This window comes from Kwoniella newhampshirensis, chromosome 5 (genome assembly GCF_039105145.1).
Source record: "Kwoniella newhampshirensis strain CBS 13917 chromosome 5, whole genome shotgun sequence".
Classification (NCBI taxonomy): domain Eukaryota; kingdom Fungi; phylum Basidiomycota; class Tremellomycetes; order Tremellales; family Cryptococcaceae; genus Kwoniella; species Kwoniella newhampshirensis.
Window position 1 is genome coordinate 174,709 of NC_089959.1, and position 21,772 is coordinate 196,480.

At 51.3% G+C, this 21,772-nt stretch overlaps 6 protein-coding genes across 6 annotated transcripts; 3 read left to right on the plus strand and 3 right to left on the minus strand.

Annotated features, from left to right (window-relative positions):
* Positions 1-64: 64 nt before the first annotated feature.
* IAR55_002664 (uncharacterized protein) lies at positions 65-822 on the minus strand (the record flags this gene model as incomplete). The annotated part of the gene is made up of 5 exons (XM_066945777.1): positions 65-155; positions 325-428; positions 518-570; positions 678-698; positions 765-822. The coding sequence occupies 5 exons, from the start codon at positions 820-822 to the stop codon at positions 65-67; spliced, it is 327 nt and encodes a 108-aa protein (XP_066803278.1).
* Positions 823-1,721: 899 nt separating this feature from the next.
* On the plus strand, positions 1,722-3,305 carry IAR55_002665 (uncharacterized protein; the record flags this gene model as incomplete). Its single annotated transcript, XM_066945778.1, has 5 exons — positions 1,722-1,842; positions 2,049-2,362; positions 2,434-2,714; positions 2,787-3,168; positions 3,231-3,305. 5 exons carry the CDS (start codon positions 1,722-1,724, stop codon positions 3,303-3,305), a joined length of 1,173 nt encoding a protein of 390 aa, XP_066803279.1.
* Positions 3,306-3,787: 482 nt separating this feature from the next.
* Positions 3,788-9,868, plus strand: IAR55_002666 (uncharacterized protein; the record flags this gene model as incomplete). Its single annotated transcript, XM_066945779.1, has 9 exons — positions 3,788-3,846; positions 3,962-4,040; positions 4,101-4,235; positions 4,355-4,454; positions 4,507-4,688; positions 4,748-5,330; positions 6,489-6,667; positions 6,818-7,285; positions 7,346-9,868. The coding sequence occupies 9 exons, from the start codon at positions 3,788-3,790 to the stop codon at positions 9,866-9,868; spliced, it is 4,308 nt and encodes a 1,435-aa protein (XP_066803280.1).
* A 619-nt stretch (positions 9,869-10,487) lies between these two features.
* IAR55_002667 (uncharacterized protein) lies at positions 10,488-14,084 on the minus strand (the record flags this gene model as incomplete). Its single annotated transcript, XM_066945780.1, has 5 exons — positions 10,488-11,140; positions 11,244-11,276; positions 11,337-12,662; positions 12,758-12,883; positions 12,983-14,084. 5 exons carry the CDS (start codon positions 14,082-14,084, stop codon positions 10,488-10,490), a joined length of 3,240 nt encoding a protein of 1,079 aa, XP_066803281.1.
* Positions 14,085-14,434: 350 nt separating this feature from the next.
* On the minus strand, positions 14,435-17,461 carry IAR55_002668 (uncharacterized protein; the record flags this gene model as incomplete). Its single annotated transcript, XM_066945781.1, has 10 exons — positions 14,435-14,482; positions 14,538-14,615; positions 14,666-14,849; positions 14,903-14,979; positions 15,029-15,505; positions 15,556-15,814; positions 15,866-16,818; positions 16,873-17,199; positions 17,258-17,358; positions 17,434-17,461. 10 exons carry the CDS (start codon positions 17,459-17,461, stop codon positions 14,435-14,437), a joined length of 2,532 nt encoding a protein of 843 aa, XP_066803282.1.
* A 410-nt stretch (positions 17,462-17,871) lies between these two features.
* On the plus strand, positions 17,872-21,538 carry IAR55_002669 (uncharacterized protein; the record flags this gene model as incomplete). Its single annotated transcript, XM_066945782.1, has 13 exons — positions 17,872-18,161; positions 18,246-18,343; positions 18,397-18,491; positions 18,575-18,671; positions 18,739-18,831; positions 18,898-19,294; positions 19,382-19,472; positions 19,547-19,911; positions 19,986-20,101; positions 20,157-20,371; positions 20,512-20,680; positions 20,954-21,134; positions 21,319-21,538. 13 exons carry the CDS (start codon positions 17,872-17,874, stop codon positions 21,536-21,538), a joined length of 2,427 nt encoding a protein of 808 aa, XP_066803283.1.
* Positions 21,539-21,772: the final 234 nt, after the last annotated feature.

Consider the following 21,772-nt stretch of genomic DNA (forward strand, 5'->3'; position numbering starts at 1 on the left):
GTCCTTCGCCTTATTCAGGTATCATTATCACAGATATATGCATTATACCACAAATTCATACTATTCATGTTGTTCGATCCAAGTCACCAAAGAGCGCCTTGCCCCTCTTGGACAGTCTCATGAACCCCATCCGAGCGTCAGCATCGTCGATACTCCTAGGGTCGAATGCCGCTCCCGTCAGCTCGACTCAATCATCAGTGTATGGCACTATAAATTCCCCTCTCGTCGAAACACTGACTACGAGACACTTCTCAATGGCTTGATACGACTATCGCAGCCCCATTCACAGGAGAACTCCTCGCAACAGACAGGCACGTTGCTCACCGCTTGGCCAGTTCTCCTCGGTACGTGACGTCTTTCAATGGCCCTGAAGCAAGTGCTATACCCGGTATGAAAAGGAGTAAGGAGGCGAGCGCCTCGACAACGATCTACGAAGCGTATTTCATTTCAGCTCCACCCACGAGCGAAAAGTCTTATCGCATCGCATCTCATAATGAGTTGATCACAACCAACTTACAGATGTGGGAAGCGAAGTGGTAGGTCTGGAGAGTGCTTTCAAGATTGAAAGGTCTGCAATGAGATGACTGTCGGTCAGTCCAAGAGCCGGAGAGACAGCGATGACATGTAGCTCAATTCCCTATCGAACCCTGTATGTCTGAAGGCAGAACGGGACTCACGTTCATACGTGGAGAAGGCAGCTAAGCCAAACATCGTCCATCAGATATAACAGAGAAGAGAGAGAGAGATACGCTCGTCATGCTCACCGTGAAGTACCGCCAGTAGGGCTACGCCCACCAGAACTCGCCCGAGGATTTGACTCATTGTGCTTGCGGTGAACGGTGCTGAAGACAGGCGGAGACACCGAGATTGTCGCGTAGAACTAGCTCTAATGCATGTTGCTTTCCTGTTGTCGTCTCAAAGGAGATGGAGATGTGTCGAGATGGAGTTGTATTCTGATCTCCGTACTCGACGTGCTCTCGAATATTTGGTTCATCTTGAAATATCCGCTAGGTGATATTCTATCTCATCCACATGGACGAGATCCCTGTGCAGACATAATTCAGATCTTTATCAGTGCCCGTCCTAGCGAGAGAAGTACCAAGGCCTCTCCTGACTGAAGTACCTTCCGCCAGTGCTTGACTGTTGAGCTGCAGATCTGGTCCTCCCCTGACATCGACTTGGAGCTCAAGTATTGGTCAGCTTTCACACCTCCACGTCTCCGAGCGTCCAGCCTACTTCCCGTGTCCCTGTACGTCAACACCACCACCACCACCACCACCACGCGGCCATTGATCGATCATCCATTCCTGTTCTGAGGCCAAGAACTCGTCCCTTCGGTCATGCCGGCTCACAACTTCTTGTGCACCGGGCATTCGTGGCTGAACCGAGTATAACAACAACATCAGGGCGGGAGGGAAAGGATGATGGCTGACCAATCCTTCGAGGTGGAGATAACAATTCTGATCCCGCGCTGACTAAACCAGAACCCGACAAGACGTAGCTGATTATCAAAAGGTGACGGACGCTTATGCGTTGTTTGGCGGCTCCGCAACAACCATGTCCACTGCATCAAGATACAAAATGGTGTCAATGAAATGAATTCGGACCGGTATGGTCGCACAACCATCGCAATCTGATCATTTTTGCTTATCAGTTCATCAAGAGTGCAGATTTAGACCTTACTTGTCATTGACTCAAATTCCGTAACTAGCCAGAACAATATGTCTTCGATCTCGACTACCAGCGTCAGATTCCCGAATCTTGCCAAGCCGACAAAGCTTGGTGCTCTCTCTTTGAGGAACAGGACGATCATGGCGTCTATGGCAAGGAACAGGGCAGTCCGTGAGTATTCATCATTGTCCTGACATCACACCTTTTTCAAGCCTCGACCACAATGCGAATTTTGGCATGTTCTGTCACCAAAACAGTGTAACCCAGCTCCGATCCTGGGTCATTCTAATGCACACCTACCATTGATGATCATTGGCAATCATGACTGCCTTATATTTGTTGCCGGGAAGCTGACGCTGCCTCTCACTCAACTCCAGCTGCCTCCTTCCCCAGCGACGCCATGGCTACTTTCTACGCTCAACGAGCCGGACCGTCCGGAGCTGGTCTGGTCCTGACAGATGCGACTATGGTTTCTCCTCAAGGCACCGAGTGGGGAACCAGTCCTGGACTTTGGACCGAAGAGCACGCCAAAGCCTGGAAGAAAGTGACAGACGCGGTTCATCAGCAAGGAGGCCTCATTATGGTTCAGCTATACCACGTCGGGAGATGCGGCCATCCCGATATGCCGATCCACAAGTTGAGTGGTCAGCCACTGTGGGCTCCGAGTGCCATCGCTGCCAGAGGCGGACAAGTGAGTAGATCTTCGGGCAGCAACTGCCTTGTCACTTGGACTGTACGTTGATGGGACACGCACTGGTGCAGTTCCGGGACCTTCCAGGAGAGCCCGGCTACCCTACCCCTACTCCTATTCCTGATCCGACCGTCATCCTTGACGAGTTCACCCACGCAGCGAAGATGGCCATACTCGCTGGTTTCGACGGTGTCGAACTGCATTGTGCCAATGGGTACTTGGTCGACCAGTTTCTGTCGGACACTGCCAACTTTCGTACCGATAAGTGGGGTGGTAGTGTCGAAAACAGGGTGAGGTTCGGCTTGGAGGCTGTAAGGAGGCTGATCGAAGTCTGGGGTGCCGATCGTGTCGGGTAGGTGACAGGCAGGTTTCCCTCAGCGAGTATCGAAATGATAGCTGATATCACTTCTTTTGAATGACATAGTGCCAAAGTCTCTCCTGCTGGAGGATACAACGATTCGTATCACACCACTCCCGAATCCCGTGTCGAGACCTACAAGACTTTCATCACCGAGCTAGACGCTCTCAATCTCGCCTACATTCAGATTGCAGGTTACAACGCATGGGGAGATCCCAAACACGGCGGTGTCCCTCAAGGCTATCCGCACGACATGATCGAAACTTACGGTCCGCTGATCAAGAAATCCAAGTTGATCGTCAATCAAGATTATGATGGGGAGAGTGCTGAGAAGGTTGTGAAGGAAGGGAAGGCGGAGGCGGTGGTCTTTGCGAGAAACTATATTGCTAATCCTGATTACTATAAGAGGATCGAAGAAGGGATTCCTCTCAATGCGAGTCACATGGAGGTGAGTGTAAAAGACGGTTCTTGACTGTGAACATGTGCTGACAACTTGTGACTATCCTGCAGACTTGGTATCCAACTGGGACCAACCTCGGTGTCGGATATACCGATTATCCATTTGCTCCTGAAGTGTTGGCTTAGTCTTCCGATCAGAAGATTTTCGATCAGTCCATAAATCGTTTAGAATGAGATGTGAGGTCGTGTTGATGATTTTCGAGTCGATCTTACTGGCCATCAAATAGATCAGCATGTACCTCACCACACCTTTGAACGTCCAACAGACGCAGACGCAAAGGCTTGACTCGCGCATGATCTATACGGTAACTCACAGCATGTTTCATTCACTTTTTGCCACTCGTCTGGTTGACCTCCACCGGTGATGTCCGCTCTCCGTAGAGGAGATGACGAACGACGCGCAATCTGTTGATCTTTTTTTTTAATATCTTTTGGTTCTTGTCGAATCTGGAACATTATCAAGCAAACGTCAGCGCGCATACAATCTCATAGCATGTTCTGCAACATCACTTACACCTTCTTCAGATAACACATACCTACACCGGTAACGACGTATAATTAGATCGACGTCTACATCGAAGTGAAACACCACTTGGATCTCACCGATCATGTCGCTCATAGGTCGATTCGAACATCTGCCAAAACGACCTCGGTCCGAAGAGGCGAGGTGAGTCGTCCTTCCCTTGCCATTGACCTAATCGGAGCAATCTGGACTGTCATAGCTGACCAGTATTACTTTCTTGTGCCCCTGTCATCTTGCTCTCGCTCCTTACCCGATATAGGCCTTTACTAGAAAAGATAGCGAGTCAAGTCAAGCCTATCATGAGTAAGCGGGGATGGAAAGTGGGAACTTTAGCAGAGGTTCGTCTCCGCCCTACACCGACGTCTCTACACAAGCTCATACAGTCTACCCCTGAATAGTTCTTACCCGCCAATCCTGCCTTGCTCGGGAATAATATGAATGCAGGACAACGTATCAATCTTCGTCTAAGGCCGCCAGGAGCCGAATCGACTTTTTACGACTATGAACAGCTTGTTCTGGTGATGCTGCACGAGGTACGTCTTCATATTATGGCTCATCAGCCTCGAAGTCATACCCTTACCTGACCCCCGTACCTGGTCTTGCGGGATGGCTCCACGTCGATTTGACGCTTACGGGACCTGGTCATTCTCAGCTCACACATATCGAGCATGGACCTCACGATGCCAAATTCTACAAATTGCTGGCAGAGCTAGAAGAAGAGTTTTACGAGTTGAAAAGAAGAGGTTATTCGGGTAAGTCAACCTTGCGACTGTACGTGATCTTTCGTGCTAATTGAATTTGCAGGCGAAGGTTTCCACGGCACAGGACATCACCTACAGGGGATCAAAGTCAACGAGTACGAAGGCAAGGTCCGTGGTCTAGCGGCTGCAGAGAAGCGGCTGGCCACTGCGAGAGTTATTGGAAAGGGTGGAGTGTTGGGCGGCGGTAATAGAGATGGGAGAAGTATGAAAGAGATCATTGCAGAGGTGAGTGGCATCATGATGTCCTTATGCGAAATTCAAGTTGATGTATATGATCACTTCAGGCTGCGGAGAGGCGAATACGAGACGACAAAGCCTGTAAAACCGAAGATAGTGGGGACGTTGAAGCGGAAGTCAAGAAGGCACAAGAGGAAAGTGTCGGTGTCGATGCTGTAGACCTGGAGCGGCAACACGAACAGGATGGTCGTGACGACAAGTCACCAGGACAACCGCCAAGTCTTCCATCAAAGGCATCGTCCGTTAGCAAAGCCGATATATCGGCGTCGATGGCGAATGTGAAGAAGCGGGAGGTGATAGATCTCACGGACGATGAGCTAGGACCAACAAGGCCAATATCGTCTAGCATCATACAGAGATCGAACGAAAGGGTCAAGAAGTCCGCTTTCCAAACGTCACGGACTGAAACTACGAAACAATGGAATGATATTCCTCCAACGCTACTTGATGCTGCGCATGACGACTCATCCACACTCGTGCTTCCAGACGGGGAGTGGTCATGCTCAACTTGCACTCTGATAAATCGACCGTCCGCCAGCTCCTGCGAAGCTTGCAACACAACGCGATCGAGGCCTGTGACCACGAACCGACTGTCAGGAACAAAGACGGACCAGTGGTGGTGCGAGTTCTGTGGGGCTGGTCCTCGAGCTATGCAGTTTTGGAGTTGTGCAGAGTGTGGATGGGTGAGGAAGTGGGGGTGAACGACTTGTATATACTCGATTGGGCCTCGGAGCATATTCATTCTTGCATCAATTACTTTGACGATAGTGCAGCCTGATGTCATGTTGTACAAAGCAGAAGAGACAGTCAGACGTGTTTTGCAGTATCGCAGTCTATGCCATTCGCTCATCTTGCCTTGAATTCGGTTGGGTCTCATTCGCCATTCCAATTCTTGGCGATCGAGATTTTCAAGACAGAGCAATACCTGGACAGCTTCCATCCGCCTTTTCGAGTCTTAAATCCACGGCCGGAAGATGCAAATGGGACTGCATCCGAATCTCTCCCGCATCCTATCTACGGGGTGTGCGGATTATGACCGAGAGTGAACGAACATGACATGATATACAAGCGTCCAGCGTACGACGACCTCTTTGACATTTCTCAGCTTTTGTGTGGTGCCACTCTTCCGCCGCGTCTCCGTACCTTGGTGAAAAGCCGAGAAAATCCGGCTGTAGGCTATGCGTGGATAAATAACGAAAAAAACTGTTACCTGATCGGGCAATAACTCTGTCTGAAGGTATCACTGACGGCGGATTTTTTTGCACTGCTGGCTGTGAAATCTCATTTTCCTGTCGCCGCTCCACGTTTTGCCCATTCAGTGAGTGTTGAGTGTTCCCCCAATCAGTCCGGGTTCAATCAGGAAAGGAAAGAGAAAAGAAAAAAAAAAAAAGATTAATCAGTACAAATTCTATTTCACTCTTTCTCTCTCTCTCTCTCTCTTTTCTTCTCAACTTTCCCCCTTCTCTTTCAACCACCTTTCCATCCTCTTGTAGTCGCCTCTCTGTCGCGCTCAAGCATCTTCTTCGCACACCCACACTCTCTATAGCATAGAAGTGCGCATAGGTTCTGTACGATCTTCTCAACGAAAAGAAGACTCTTGATTGATAGGAAGAAAAAAAAACTTTTTCTCAATCAACCGCAAAAAAAGATAGATTCGTCTCTTTCCCTCTAATCAAGTAATAGATCGATATCCATCAGTGAGTAGTCCATCGATGTCTTTGACCGCGCAAGTCATCTGGACGAGACTGCTGAAGGATACATGTTGACTGATGTGACTTGACCGTTCAGTGGCCCCCGCTGCTGCTGCTGCTGCCCCTTCCGCCAAGGCTGGCGCTTTTGACGTCGCCACCCTTTTCGTCGCCGACAAGGCCGCCCGTGACGAGGCTGCCCTCGCTCTCGCCACCGCTGTCAAGAAGAACGGTGTCGAATTCCTCGGTCAGATCGCCTTCAACGATGCCGTCGTCAAGGTGAGTCTCATTCCTGATAACTGTCTTACACAGCGTATCGCCATCTACAAAAGGAAAAAAAAAACTTCTAGAGGTGGCGACGCGTGTGGGAAATCTTCGCGGAATTTCCATGTCACGATCATCATACTGACGAGCGTGTATACTTTGTAGGCCCTCACCGACAAGAAGTCCGCCGCTGCTCGAGAGGGCGCTGGTAGCGTCATCTCCACTCTCTGCGAGAACGGTGCCGGTGCTCTCCTTGAGCCCTACGTCGTCGCTTCTGCCGCCAACACTCCCTTCCCCAACCTTCTCGAGGCTTTCGGAGACAAGGAGAAGGCCGTCAAGGAGTCTTCCCTCGCCGCTGTCAAGGCCATCGTTCAGACCATGAACCCATGGGCTACTTTCGTCATCCTCCCTGCCTTGCTCAATCAGGTCCGAACCGCCGGTAAATGGCAAGTCAAGGCTGGATGTCTCGACGTCCTTCAGCAATTGATCACTTCAGCTTCCCGACAAATGGGTCAGGCGATGCCCGACCTTATCCCTGTCCTTGCTGAGGCTGTTTGGGACACCAAGGCCGACGTCAAGAAGGCTGCCAAGGTTACCCTTGAGAAGGCTTGTGCTCTCGTCGAGAACAAGGATGTAAGTGTGCCCTTTTATTGCTAGTACGCGCTTTAATTGACTTTGGCTAACTTCTCTTAGATCGAGAAATTCATTCCCGCCTTGATCAAGTCCCTCCTCAACCCCATTGAGGAAGTCCCCAAGACCATCACACTCCTTTCTGCTACCACCTTCGTTTCCGAGGTCACCGCCCCTACAATCTCTCTTATCGCTCCTCTTCTTATTCGAGGTCTTGATGAGCGACCCACTGCTACCAAGCGAAAGGTCTGTGTCATCGCCGACAACATGTCCAAGCTTGTCGACTCAGAGTACACTGTCCGACCTTTCCTCCCTCGATTGCTCCCTGGTCTGATCAAGACCTCCGAGACCATCGCCGACCCTGAGGCCCGAGCAGTTGCCAACCGGGCCATTGCCACTCTACGAAGAATCGGTAAGGTCCCCGCTGAGTCTGACGGTTCCGACCTTCCCCCTCTTCCCATCGCCGAGGGTCCCGCTCTTGCTACCAACCTCGTTGCCTTGGTCAAGAAGCACGGCGGTGTCTCCGTTGAGCAAGCCAACCCCGGTCTCGCTTACGCTGGTGTCCTTGCCGCTTCGCTTGTCAACGCTCACACTTTCGACCAAAACACCTGGGAGGCTGCTCTTCCCACCTACCTCAAGCTCGCTCTCCCCAGCTACGACCCTCTTCCCGCTGTCCGAGAACTTCTCCAGAAGAAGGCCGACGAGGCTGAGACCGACGACGTCAAGTTCGCCGACGAGGAGGAGGGTGAGGACTTGTGTAACATTGAACAGTTCAACTTGGCCTACGGTGCCAAGATCTTGCTTCACCACGCCAACATGCGACTCAAGCGAGGACACCGATACGGTCTTTGTGGTCGAAACGGTTCCGGAAAGTCCACTCTCATGAACGCTATCATCAACAACCAAGTCGACGGTTTCCCTCCCCCCACTGAGGTCCGAACTTTCTACGTCCAACACGACATTGACGGTTCCGAGGCTGAGATCTCCATTATTGACTGGGTCCTTGGTGACAAGCGATTGCAAGCTACTCCTGAGGAGATCAAGCAGACTCTTGAGTCTGTCGGCTTCGACGAGGCCAAGCAAAAGCACTCTATCGGTTCGCTCTCCGGTGGTTGGAAGATGAAGCTCGCTCTTGCCCGAGCCATCCTCTTCAAGGCCGATATCCTCTTGCTTGACGAGCCTACCAACCACTTGGATGTTCTCAACGTCACTTGGTTGATCGACTACCTCACGTCCCTCACCCGATGCACTTCCATCATTGTCTCTCACGACTCCGACTTCCTTAACAGGACGGTCACCGATGTTCTCCACCTCAACAACTTCAAGCTCAAGCGTTACCCCGGTAACCTGGAGGACTTCGTTAAGCACGTCCCTGAGGCCAAGTCTTACTACCAGCTCGATGTTGCTGAGGACTACCAGTTCAAGCTCCCCGCTCCTCCTCTTCTCGATGGTGTCAAGACCAAAGAGAAGTCGCTCCTCAAGATGCGAAATGTCTCATTCCAGTACCCCGGTTCTCCTATTCAACAGCTTTACGACATCTCTCTTCAGGTCTCGCTCTCGTCTCGTGTTGCCATCCTTGGTCCTAACGGTTCCGGTAAATCTACCCTTGTCAAGCTTTTGACCGGTGAGACCGAGCCCAACCTTGGTGGTCAAGTCTGGAAGCACCCTAACTTGGTCATCGGTTACGTTGCCCAACACGCTTTCCACCACATCGACAACCATCTTGACTCTACCCCTCTCGAGTACATGCTTTGGCGATACCAGACCGGTGAGGACTTGGAGGAGATGCACAAGGCCAACCGAGTCATGACCGAGGAGGAGCTCCAAAAGATGAAGGAGGGTGCTACCGTCATCAAGGAGGGTGTCAAGCGAATCATCGACGAGATCGTTGCCCGAAAGAAGCTCAAGCAGTCTTACGAGTACGAGGTGTCCTTCAAGGGCATGTCTTCCGCCGAGAACATGTGGATCTCTCGAGACGAGCTTGTCACTCGTGGTTTCGAGAAGAAGGTCATCGAGCTTGACACCCGAGAGGCTCAGCGTTTGGGTCTCATGAGGCCTTTGGTCCGAAGGGAAATCGAGAAGCACTTCGAGGACTTCGGTCTTGAGTCCGAGTTCGTCTCACACAACTCTATGCGTGGTCTCTCTGGAGGTCAGAAGGTCAAGGTCGTCCTGGGTGCTGCCACCTGGCGAAGACCCCACATCATCTGTCTTGATGAGCCTACCAACTATCTCGACCGAGAGTCTCTCGCTGCCCTTATCGCTGCTCTCAAGAACTTCGAGGGTGGTGTTCTTATCATCACTCACAACCGAGAGTTCTCCGAGTCCATCTGTACTGAAGTCTGGGCTATGCGAGACGGTCATCTCGAGGCCTCCGGTCACAACTGGGTTGAGGGTCAGGGTTCCGGTGAGAGGATCGACAAGAAGGCTGGTGACGAGGAGGAAGTTGAGTACGATGCTCTTGGTAACCCCATCGCGAAGGCAAAGAAGGTGAAGCAACTTTCTGCTGCCGACAAGCGAAAAGCCAAGAAGGACCGAATGGCCCGAAGAAAGCGAGGAGAGGAGGTCTTCACCGACGAGGAGTTGTAAGCTTTTGGTTGTTTATGCACTGAAGCGAACAGAGTATCTCGTACGGTTACGATTATATATAAATGTAGACTTTCTCATCTTTCTCTCATTCTTCACTTTCACGTCGTTCGGCATGTATACCCATAGGGACGGTGTCCTCTTCAGATAATTTGTCTCTGGCACGGGTGCAGGTTGAGTCCGGGTGAATGGTTCCACCAAGCTGACTCATCATCACTGTTACCACAGCGTCAGATCAGTTGGAAACTAAGATGCGGACATCACAAGTCACTTCCTACCCAGTACAATTACTAATGTAACAGTTTCTCAGTTTTTGTTCTTCAAGGCCCGTCAGATTGTGTGCGTCTTAGAAAGGTTCCCATGCTACGGATACAGATTGGAGACGACGATACATACAATCATCATAAAGTGAGAATCGATCTTGAGATGTCATTACGTCCTCTAAACTTTTCTCGCCGTCCGTTCTGAAACCTCCGCTCTATCGCATCGCCCTCTCTCCCTCCATTCGTCGCCCACCCGCTCGAATGTGCACTATATCTCCTGGTGCTGGACACATGAGAGGACCATACTCAGAGCTAAAGACCACCAGCATCGAATGCAAACTACACTTCCCACACGACGGTCATGCCACGCTGAACAAAGTCGTTTTGACCTTTTCCAACCTGTCCCTAGCCAGATCTCTCTCTTCTACCAACCCCACACATCTCGCCTGTTCCAAAGCCAAAGCAACTTCCAGACGACCGACCTCCAACCTCTTCTCGCCGTCGTTCCTCGCCAGCTTGCCCTCGAGCACGAGGACCCGTTCTGCTTGGCTTCGAGTTGTCATTCGGGAAGATTCGAGACCCGCGAGCGAGGTCGAGAGTTGGGATTGGAGATCGTAGATTGCCATTTCTTGTGCTTTCACCTGCGTGACGAGTGATTCGATATCTGCGTCCGTGCGATTGTTGAGACCGGTAGAGGTGGAGATGGAAGTGGGGAGAGTCTTGGAAGAAGGAGTCGAAGTGATAGTGATCTCAGGTGTCTCACTACCACCTGCGAGAGGTGGACGGAAGGTACTATTAGGATGGATGGGACAGGTACATCCGTTCAGTCCCACTGGACCAGGCAAGGGAGAGGAGGGTGTGACGCGGTGGAGCTTCTCGTCCATCTCCAGAAGAGTGTGTCGGAGAAGAGCAAGTTCACGAGCATCCCGCTCAATCTGTTTGTCTTTCGAAACCAGCAGGTCATGCAGGGATCCGAGGACGGTGGTGATCTGAGGGTTGACACTGGGTCGCGCTGTGATCATGAACGGCAGGACCAGGTGTCAGCGACATCTCGTAGATTTACCAGATATCTTGGTTCTACTTCAGCCTAATGGTTGGGTTGACTAGGCACATACCTAGATCGTGATCGTCGCTGATGCTTCTCGAAGCTGCATTCCCGCCTCTACGTCAGCCCACCGCCACACTGGATCTCACCATCTCAGACTTACAAGGCATCTTCACGCTCGAACTGACATTCCCCACCTTCTTCACCAGACTGCTCAGACTGTTGAAGCTGGCACTGCGTTTAGCCACTTTCGCCACCCCGCCATTCGCGTTGTTGTCCTTGTCTTCTGCTTGACTCGAGATCGACATTGAGCTGAACGCGCGAGCGAACAACCCGCCTCCCGACGATGGCGAAGTCTTGAGCGCACTGTGAGACACCGAAGTGCTGAATGGGGAAGAAACGAATGTCGATGTTGGGGATGGGTCGGATACAGCAGTAGAAGTGGAAGAGGCAGAGGAGTTGCGCGAGATGGGCGACGAGTCGATCAGAAGAGGGGTGACAGTCGGAATAGACATCGAGTGAATAATCGTTGGGGTACTGTCGCCAGCAGTGGCGACGGTATTGGAGGGGTTACTGATTGAGATGACTCCGCCCGTCTTGTCCGGTCTTCTGGCCCGTCGTTCGTTGCCTGATCCTCTAAGATCGATCGGACTCAACAACCTCGGATCGATAGTCGCTAAATTGGCTGCGGAGGCCTTCCTGCCTTTGACAAGACCACCATGTCCTTTCTCCCTTCCGGTATCCCTCTCGATCTCTTCCGGTGCACTAACACCGGTAATGAGATCATCTTCGTCCAGCACTCTTTCACTGATCTCACTCCAGTTCTTCAGTAACCAACTTAAGACACCTTGACTTTCCCCAACCAAATCCGAAACCTCTTCAGCATCGAATCCACCACCTGCAGCGCGAGTCCTTGTCGAAGTTACAGTCGGACCCAATCCTGAGATACCTTTTCCTCTCGCTGCGCACATCGCGGGTCCGAAGATGATGGAGATGGATTCGATGTTCAGTCGATTGTCGGGAAAGAGGGGTAGCTGGCCGAGGAAGGCGAGAAGATAGATGAACAGACTGAAGTGGAGTGGCGGTAGTAGTCGAAGTAAGATCTGAGCAGCCGTGATCCGCGTAGCCAGTGGTAGAGCGCCAGGTCGATCGGTTTGTTTGAGCGAGTCTGTTGGATCTTTGTTCGAGATCGTATCATGTCCTTCGTCGTGCTCGTTTCGTGATGTTTGCGATCCCTCGTCTCCCATGTTTAGCCCAGTTTCGTCGTTGCTCACACAAAACGCTAAGAAGGCAGGGAAGAGACTCTCATCCAATAACGGTTCGGGTAGATCTCTGACATATCGCTTGACCAGCCCTGTCAGATTGTGGATCGGCTCACAACTAATCGGCAATGAATCCCCGAATAACGGAGGCAGGTTGAAGGCTTTGGTGAGGTGGGAAATACGGGTCCCATCGCCTGCTAACCGGAAGATCCCAGGTTGAGACATGCCTGCGGTGGGGACGAGATCAGGGAATGTCAGCTCTGGCGTGTACGTTCGTGATCTTTTATGACGACGAATCGCAGGTGGGGGCAGCGAAACATACCGCGTCGATATATCTCCTCAACCACCGTGAAGACTACCAATGGTAACTCATGTCTCTGTCCCCCTATCAAGGACGTACACCAGCTGCCCGGAGGAGCGTCCGAGAGAGAAACACCGAACGCTGGACCTGATAAGCATGTAGTCAAATCAGCTATATGCGGTCAGTTTTTTCTCTGTTTGTCGTTACCGACGCCAGACAAGATACACTTCACGAAGCCACACTCACCTTCTGCAGCTCTTGATGGGGGAACATAATCTTGTTGACCCAATCCAATCATCTCCTCACCTGTCGATTTCCTGCCAAGTCTCCTGAACATCCCGAAGACCCCACCGCCGCCGCCTCCGCTGATTCCACCTTTCTGCTGTACCCCACTCGAGCTCACAGTAGTGGTGGGCACTACATTCCCGCCAGACAGGACAGGCAAAGCGCTCATTCCTCCTCCTCTTACTCCTCCTCCGCCGCCCTGTCCTCCTCCACGTTCACGATCATAAGCCTGGTCAACTCTCGCCAACAAACCAGGTATGTCGATCTTTCCACTGATGCCTACCGCATCGATGCCCAGTACGACTCCCAATTGATGGATGAGTCGAAGTCTCGCTCTGATATGGGGTGGGACGGCAGGTTCGCGATGTTCCGCAAATGAAGGCTCGAACAAGTGTTGACCATGACTTGGGGATGGTCGGAGTGTACCTCCGCCCTGAGCTTGGGCTTCAGCCTGATCAGCCTGAGTTGAGGATATGATGATCGGCGTGTTGGTATTGTGTGATGAGACGGAAGACGCAGCTCTGGGTCTTCTTGACGTCGCGACTCCACCGACAAAACGTCGATCTCGGTCGGCAGAGCCGAGCACCGGTGTAGAAGGTTGACGCAAAATGGATCTCTGTCCTTGGCCTTCTGTCATTGTCGGTCCTCTCATCCCTCCTGCTTTTGAAAGGGTGGAAGAATAGTCAGTTGCTGGAGGAACAGGTCGACGTTGGATTCCTGTTCCCGCACGAACAGCAGATACTGTAGGTGATAGTCCGTGCGATTCGTCCAAGTCTGGTGAAGGTGGTTTCGGTCTTCTTTTTGCAACAACAGTAGCTTGACTGTGAGGTACTCGATTTGCCCCATTACCGGTAGTCGGAAATCCTCCTTGAACGGGAGATCCAGAATGGACGTGCTTGTTGTGCATCTGTGCAAATGGATTGTTCGCTTTGATCGAAATCGTTCCCAAGGCCGACGAGCTGGGGTTAGACCGATTCCCTGTGGTTGCAATTGGTGAAGAGGTCATGCCGCCTGGAGGATGTATTCCCGCCGCCCCTGGTCGGGGTATACGACTTGAACTCATGTCGATGGTGCGACGTAGGAAGACGAACAATAGTAATTACACCTCGCAATGAGTGATCGGTTAAGTGTCGCAACAACGATAACGTCTCGTCATCAAATATTATGAACTTGTTGGGACAGCTGCATGTCAAACAAACGCACATTCCTCTCGCCACACCAGCACCAACAACATGGAATTGCGAAACAGTCCAAGCCAGAGACCTTGTTGTTTTCGCGAGCCATAGTCGCGCGTACAGGTCAGCATGGTTGGGACAAGGACTCGTCAGTCAGTATCAGAATAGAAACGTCATCGCCAAACAGTGCTCTACACGCATCAGTTGCATGACAACGTTCAGCGTCCAACGACGGTACCTAGTCCTCCTCATTGCCAAGGGTGGCAAAGCTAAGCGGCATGAAGGGCTAAGAACGTAAATGTCAGTACGAGTGATTCGCACCTCTAAACGAATAAACTCACGTAACCTCCGGCCATGTAATGTTTACCGTTCGCTTCAACCCAATGAAGTCGTAAGGCATGCAAAAACGCGGACAGACCCTAAAAGCGGATCAGTTGTGAACGCTAACCGTAAACATGAGTACACGCACCTCCATAACACAAAGGATACCAACGGTACCGCCAAACCACATAGCGAACATGACGAAGAGGAACAAGCCTCGCACCACGATGCCGGATTCAGACTCAAATGCGAGATCCAGCGTCATCGACCACAACACCTCAGAAAGTTGGGCGTGGGCAAGGGACAAAGCCCAGAGACGGAGGTAAGAAGCGCTGTCGGCATTGTTGTCAGCTTGTTCATGCGAAAAACCCACAATGCAGCTCACGTGTTGGAAATACATCCGAGACAGAATTCAATAGTGTGGATGACCTGATGAACGATGATGTCACCCATCTCGAAGGGCTAGCATATGGTCAGTGTCGCCTCTGTCAACCAAGAGAGACATACTCACATGCTCATCATCGGTCGATTCCGCAACAGCCATACCGACTTCCTCCTCTTCCTCCTCCAATGGTTCACTGGTTGAATGTCGGCCGTTCTCCTGTCCGTTCAGGCCCTGGTATCCTTGTGCTTTGATTTTGCTGTGCTCTTTCCACAGCAAATACGGCTTGAGTGCCAACATCCAAGGCACACAGACCAAAGCAAGCAGGAGCAGAAGAGTCTGCACGAACGCTTGACCACGGTAGAGCTGGACACTAGGATCGACGTTGCCGGGAGACAAGAACATATAGATAAGCATGTTAAGAAGACCGGGAGGACCGGTAGCAGATTGGGCCCAGTCAATGCTCCACTTGTAAATGATACAGATGACCAAGTAGCCGAAAATACTGTGGAAGAAGATCATTTGGGGGATGAACTCGGCGTAGATGTTCATGTATTTCTTGAAGTGTAGATGGTTTGGTACTTGAAGACAGATGGCGAAAGTCATCTGGGACAGAAGTCAGCAGATGTTCAAGCACAGGTAACAGAATCACCGACATGGATGACACCCAGAATGATGGACATCTTCATTTTATAGGAGTTGTTGAAGATGAGCGCGTTATCGGCACCATGCCAAAGAGGATCCATGCCGAAGGGGTAGACGTGTCCTGTCGACTCGGCAGTCACCAAGCCAGTCGAGTTCGATGGCCACTCCCAACCAGATTGGAAGAGGTGCAGAGTCTTGGAGAAGATGTCGTTGTACATGGCACCGGTGTAGATGGAAAAGATACCCATAAGGACAATGAGATATCGACCACTGCAAGATAGGTTTAGGATGACGACGCAATCAAGCCACCAACACACTTACAAGAAGAAAGTCTCCAGGTTCTCGTTGACACCACCCTTTGCGATTGGCTTCTCCCAAAAGATCATAGCAGCTGCTGTCATGAACATGAGAATACCGTGACCGATATCACCGAACATGACAGCGAAGAGGAACGGGAAAGTGATAACAGCATAAAGACCGGGATTGACCTCTTGGTAAGTAGCGATACCGTAGGAATCAATCAGGGTCTGGAAGCCCTCGGTAAATTTGTTGGTACGATGGAAGGTAGGTGGAGTCTGGTGGGTTCGGAGTTCGGAGAGAATGGCGGGGACCGAAGTACCAGCGGTGTCCATGGCTCGCCTGAGTCCAAGCTGAATGGCGGTTATGTCTCGTGTGGGACACCAACCCTCAGCGACCAGAGTCTTCCTTCCTTGATCATAACTGAGCAAATTGAGAGTCTTAAAGATCTCCTCCTCTCGTCGGACAGCGTCCGTCCAAGCCTCCAACATCTCCGCGATCTTGCTGAGCTCGACGCGCCGGGTCTGACCCATGTTGTACAAGACAGTGTCAACGTCCTCGAGTCGAGCGGTGACCTCCCGAAGGGCGTCGGACCGTTTGTCTTGAGACGAGTCGATGTTGTACAGAGTGCCACCCATAGACTCGGCGACCTTGCGGATCTTGGCAAGGAGATCAGAACCGTGCGCGAAGATGATGAAAACATCCTTGTGTGTCTCTTTGCCAGAAGTAGGATCGACGAATGGCTCTTCGATTTCCGAGTAGTTCATGTACAAGTTACCTCTCAGAACTCGCCACAGGATCCTCTCGAATGTAGGCATTCTAGATCGCTCAATCGTACCGGAGACGAACTCGAGATCGAAGCCAGACAGACCGGTCTCGCCTGGAAGTGTCCCGTACTCTGCGGCGTGCTCAAGTAAGGGAGCAGTACCATCGCCATCATCGAACGATGTTCGAATTTCGGTGTGACGATGCTCAGCCTTCGAGATTGGGGTCAGCCGAGATAATACGCCTCCCAACGCCAAAATACTCACCTCGTTAAAGAAACCAGCAGTCTCCCTCAAGACCCACCGCTTCTCCTCCAGCTCGCTCTTCCTTTTACCGAGTTCCTCCCAGCTCCGGTTCATATCGGCCAATCTCCTCTCGTGCTCCTTGAGTTTGCCTTCCAGCTCGTCATAAGCATTCTGTGCTCGGGGTCCGACGGTAGTGAAAGGTGGTACGGCAGAAAGAGGGGTAATACCGAGAGGAGGCGACAGGGAGGTGATTTGGGTTCGGAAAAGTCGGAGACGACGAGAAGACTCGGCAAGAGCCCGGAGTCGGGGAGTGAAGGATCGTTGGAAAGTGGTCAAGGAGGGGTTGAGCTGGTGGCGTCAAATCAATAAGAGCGATCTATGAAGATCTGTCGATGTGCCCACTCACGTCTTTGAATTGGAAATTTCCCATCTCAGCGAGCTCAGAGATGGTGTCATGAGCGACTTCAGAGGGGATGTAGAGCTGGACAAGCGACATCTCTTCCGAACCTACGAGGGGAAAGGTTAAACCCGGGTCCGTCAGCGGCACGAAGATATAGTAGAGAAAAGAGGTCCGCAGCTCACGGAAGAGAGAGGGATAGTTGCTCGACATCTCGGGTGGCGGTGACGTGGTGATGAGCCGCCTTGAGGATGTTGTCGGTGCCGGGGAGAGAGCAGTATGATCTGTAGATGTGGGATGATGGATGAGGATGGATGCGTTGGATGGACGGTTGAAAGGTGACGGTGACGGTGATGCGATCGTGATCGGAATTTGCGGAGATTGCTCTTTATGGCACCTCTCAACTCACTCAACTGGATTTCAACATCGACACATCTCTCCTCGTTCTTCCTTCTGCATACACACACGACACAATGCTTCAATGACATATCACACAGACTGACACTCCATCCACTCGTTGACGTCTGCTCGTCGTCCATCCGTCCATCTATAATTCAGCACTCCATCGCATTTGCATCGCATCGTCTTCTTCGATCCTCACATCCGTGTCTCGTAAACAAAAAATGGCGCCCATACTCTTTCATCTCCGAGTCGCGCTCTATACCATCACCCTCTTATCAGTCTCCTTCCTCGCCGTTTTCATAGGTCTGATATGTACCCTCGTCGGACATCGGCTCAACACCAACTACTTTGTCGCCAGGACATTCTGGCATGTAGCGGGTCCAATCATGGGGTGGAAGTTTGTGGTCGAAGGGGAAGAGCATCTGTGGAATATGGAAAGTACTGGGGGCGAAGGTGAAGGACAGGCTGGGAAGAAAGGGAGAAGCGCGGTCATGGTGGGAAATCATCAGAGGTGAGTACATGCTATAGAGGCTGCAGTCAGGTCTGCTTTCGTCCCCTTGCATCTGTAAATGAAGAGGCTGACCATTCAACGCAGCTTCGTAGACATCCTCTACCTCGGTCGAATATTTCCAAAACACGCTGCTATCATGGCGAAGAAGTCAATCAAGATGATTCCAGGTTTAGGATGGTTCAGTGAGCTGCGCTGTACTTGTACGATACCAACGGCGACTAATGATGCCCACCAGTGTTACTGTCCGGCACGGTCTTCATCAACCGTTCAAATAACAAGTCTGCTGTGGCAAGCATGACACAAGCTGGTGAAGACATGAAGCGAAAGAGGGTTAGTGCTCTTCTTCGCCCTGCTCAGCCGATCGTTGTCGTTAAATCAAAACAAAACAAGCTGATTTTGCGACATTGCAACAGATCTCACTTTGGATCTTCCCCGAGGGAACTCGACATATGTCAGCTGAACCAGACCTCCTTCCGTTCAAAAAGGGCGCATTCTACCTTGCTGTGCAATGTGAGTCGCTTTCGGACTGAGCTCGCAGTCGTTGCAGACCTTGATTGACCAAGGGTACACATCGCAGCTGGCGTACCAGTGGTTCCCGTTGTCTGCCAAAACTATCATCATCTGTTTGACGGGAAAACACGCTTCCGAAGAGGTACCCTCCGAATCAAAGGTGAGCGAATTTATCAACGGATATCTGACATTTATGAGACTCGTACTGATTGAGCGCTCCGATCAGTTCTCCCGCCAATCCGAACAACCGGTCTTACCGCCGCCGATGTGCCGGACTTGATGAACAAAACACGCGATCTCATGCTTGCAACCTTGCAAGAATTGTCTGGACCTCCCACCCCTCCCTCTCAGACAACATCGCCTGCTCCTTTGTTGAGTCACGCTGGTCGAGTCGGACAATATCATACATCGACGGACGAGGCGGCTGTGGAAGATGCTGTGGGACAAGAAGAGTCGGAGAGCGAACCAGCAGATTACGTTTCCGTGAATCCTACGAAGTCGAGAAAGTCTAATGGATCGACTGTATCACATCTGGAAAACCAGGCAACTGGCGGGGATGGGGCGACAAGAAGCGGGGATGGGGGCGTGAAGAAGACGAGGAGAAGCAAAAGAATAGCGATAGCGTGAGCTAACGAGATGAATTACACGTGTGAAGGGAAGAGTATATAGGCTTATATTGTCATTTTTCCTCCGTTGCATTTTCTTTTCAGGATGATTTCCGATTTCTTCTTACCTGTCGTTGGCGGTGTCGAGGGACACATCTATTCGTTAAGTGTGGAGCTTATGCGTCGCGGTCACAAAGTCCGTCCACGGTTTGTTCGCTGATTCCGGATGGCAGTCACTGACCAAATGACTTATGTTCATCTTTGTTTCAGGTTGTTGTAATTACTCATTCTCACGCGCAACGCAAAGGCGTGCGCTACCTTTCTCCCGGCTTAAAGGTCTACCATCTCCCTTACCTTCCCATCGCTTCATCTGCGACATTGCCGAATTTCCTCCTCTTCCTACCTTACTTCCGCCACATCATCCTCGCGGAGAATATTGATCTGATTCACGGACACGGATCTCTATCTTCTTTCGCTCACGAGGCGGTCATACACGCCCCGCTGTTGGGAGTGAAGAGTGTCTTCACGGATCACAGCTTGTTCGGTTTCGGAGATGCTGTGGGGGTCTTGACGAACAAGTTGTTGTGCGGGGCTTTGAGATGCGTAGACGGAGTGATTTGCGTCAGTAACACCGGGTGAGTCAGTGTGGCAGGTTTCTTCATTGACAGACTATCGGGCTATGTGGAGTGCTGATCCTGAACTGTGATAGTCGTGAGAATACCGTCCTTCGAGCTCAACTGGACCCTTCCATCGTCTCAGTCATTCCCAACGCACTTGTGGCGGACAAATTCCGACCCGACCCATTCCGTGCAGATCCAAAACACAGTGAGTGCCATGTCCTCACAAGGAGAACAAGGATCAGCTGACGCTTCGGTACCAGTAACCATCGTCGTGATATCCCGTTTGGTCTATCGTAAAGGTATAGATCTCCTTGTCGCCTCTGCACCTCACATCTGTGATCTCTTCCCCGAGGTACGGTTCGTGGTTGGTGGAGATGGACCGAAGATGGTGGAGCTGGAACAGATGAGGGAGAAGTACCAATTGCAAGATCGGGTGGACTTGTTGGGTTCTGTGAAACCTTCCGACGTGAGAGATGTAAGTGGAATTCGGACATCTGGGCGCGGAATCATGGAGCTCTTGACATCGATCGCACTGGGCCGAAAGGTCTGGTCGTCCCGACCTGAAGATACTCTGTTCGAGGGTGTAACTGAATCTGGAAATCCAACGCATTGCAGGTCCTCACCCGTGGTCAGATATATCTCAACAACTCCCTCACCGAAGCGTTCGGGATAAGTATCATCGAAGCAGCTTCGGCTGGTCTGTTCGTCGTGGCCACCAAAGTGGGAGGGGTATCCGAGATCTTACCGGCGGATATGATCGAGTTCGCTCGAGCGGATGAGGATGGTGAGTGATGTGTGTGTGTCTGTGTGTGTGTGTGCGTGTATGTGTGTGTGTGTGGGGGGGGGTGCATGTTCGACCGTGTCTCGAGTCATCGTCTGAATTCGTCCGAATTTCTTCCAACTTGTAATTTCGGCCCGAGCTTTTGTTTATCTATCTCCCGAAGGACATCGTCTTCGTGGACGTCAGATACTACCCCTTTCCCGAGCTTAAGATGGCTTTTCTCATCACCGATCATATACTGACGATATACCCCGCCATGACCAACCAACCAACCAGACATGATCCGAGCGTTGACCCACGCCATACACACCATCAAAACGTCCTCGTACGATCCTTACAGAGCACACGAACGAGTCCGAGGGATGTACTCGTGGTCTTCCGTGGCGGAAAGGACCGAGGTGGTATACGGGCGAGCTATGAGTGATCCGAGAATGGACACGGGCGAGCGATTGGCCAGGTGAGTGATTTCTCTCCAATTCCTACCCCTGAAGCCGGACTCTATCTATCAGAAAGCATGGGATCGGATGACGCGAGGGATCCTCTCTCTTCTTTTCCGCTTTTCCGGAACCGTCACCCGTACTCTTACCTCACTCGGTTCGGTGCTGAAAATCACTTCTCCTGCCCTCTCTCGGGGGTGGTAGATACCTGGCCCTAGGTCCGATATACGGTCTTGTCCTCTGCTGTATAATCGCCATCGAACATTATTTCTACTGGTTCTTGGAATGGTATGATCCCAGAGACCGGATAGAAGTAGCTGAAGATGATTGGGATATGGAGCGATTTGACGAGGTGAGTTCTCGACAGGGAAAGGTGGTGTCGTTCTCAGTCAGATACGACGGTGTCATATCGAAGATTCACTGATATATGTGTTCGTTTCCCGCAGGTGGTCAGGATCGAGAAAGCTGAGTTGGAGAAGGGACGATGAGATTTGATGGGATTTGAGACTTCAAGGCTTTGGCATATTCAATTGTATAGTAGTGGAAGCGTTGGTTATATATATCTCGCACTATCATACCACGATCAAAATCGATTTTCACCGAGTATGAATGCATAACCTACGTTGATATGGTTCGATCTGGCTCCATTCTAATCGCT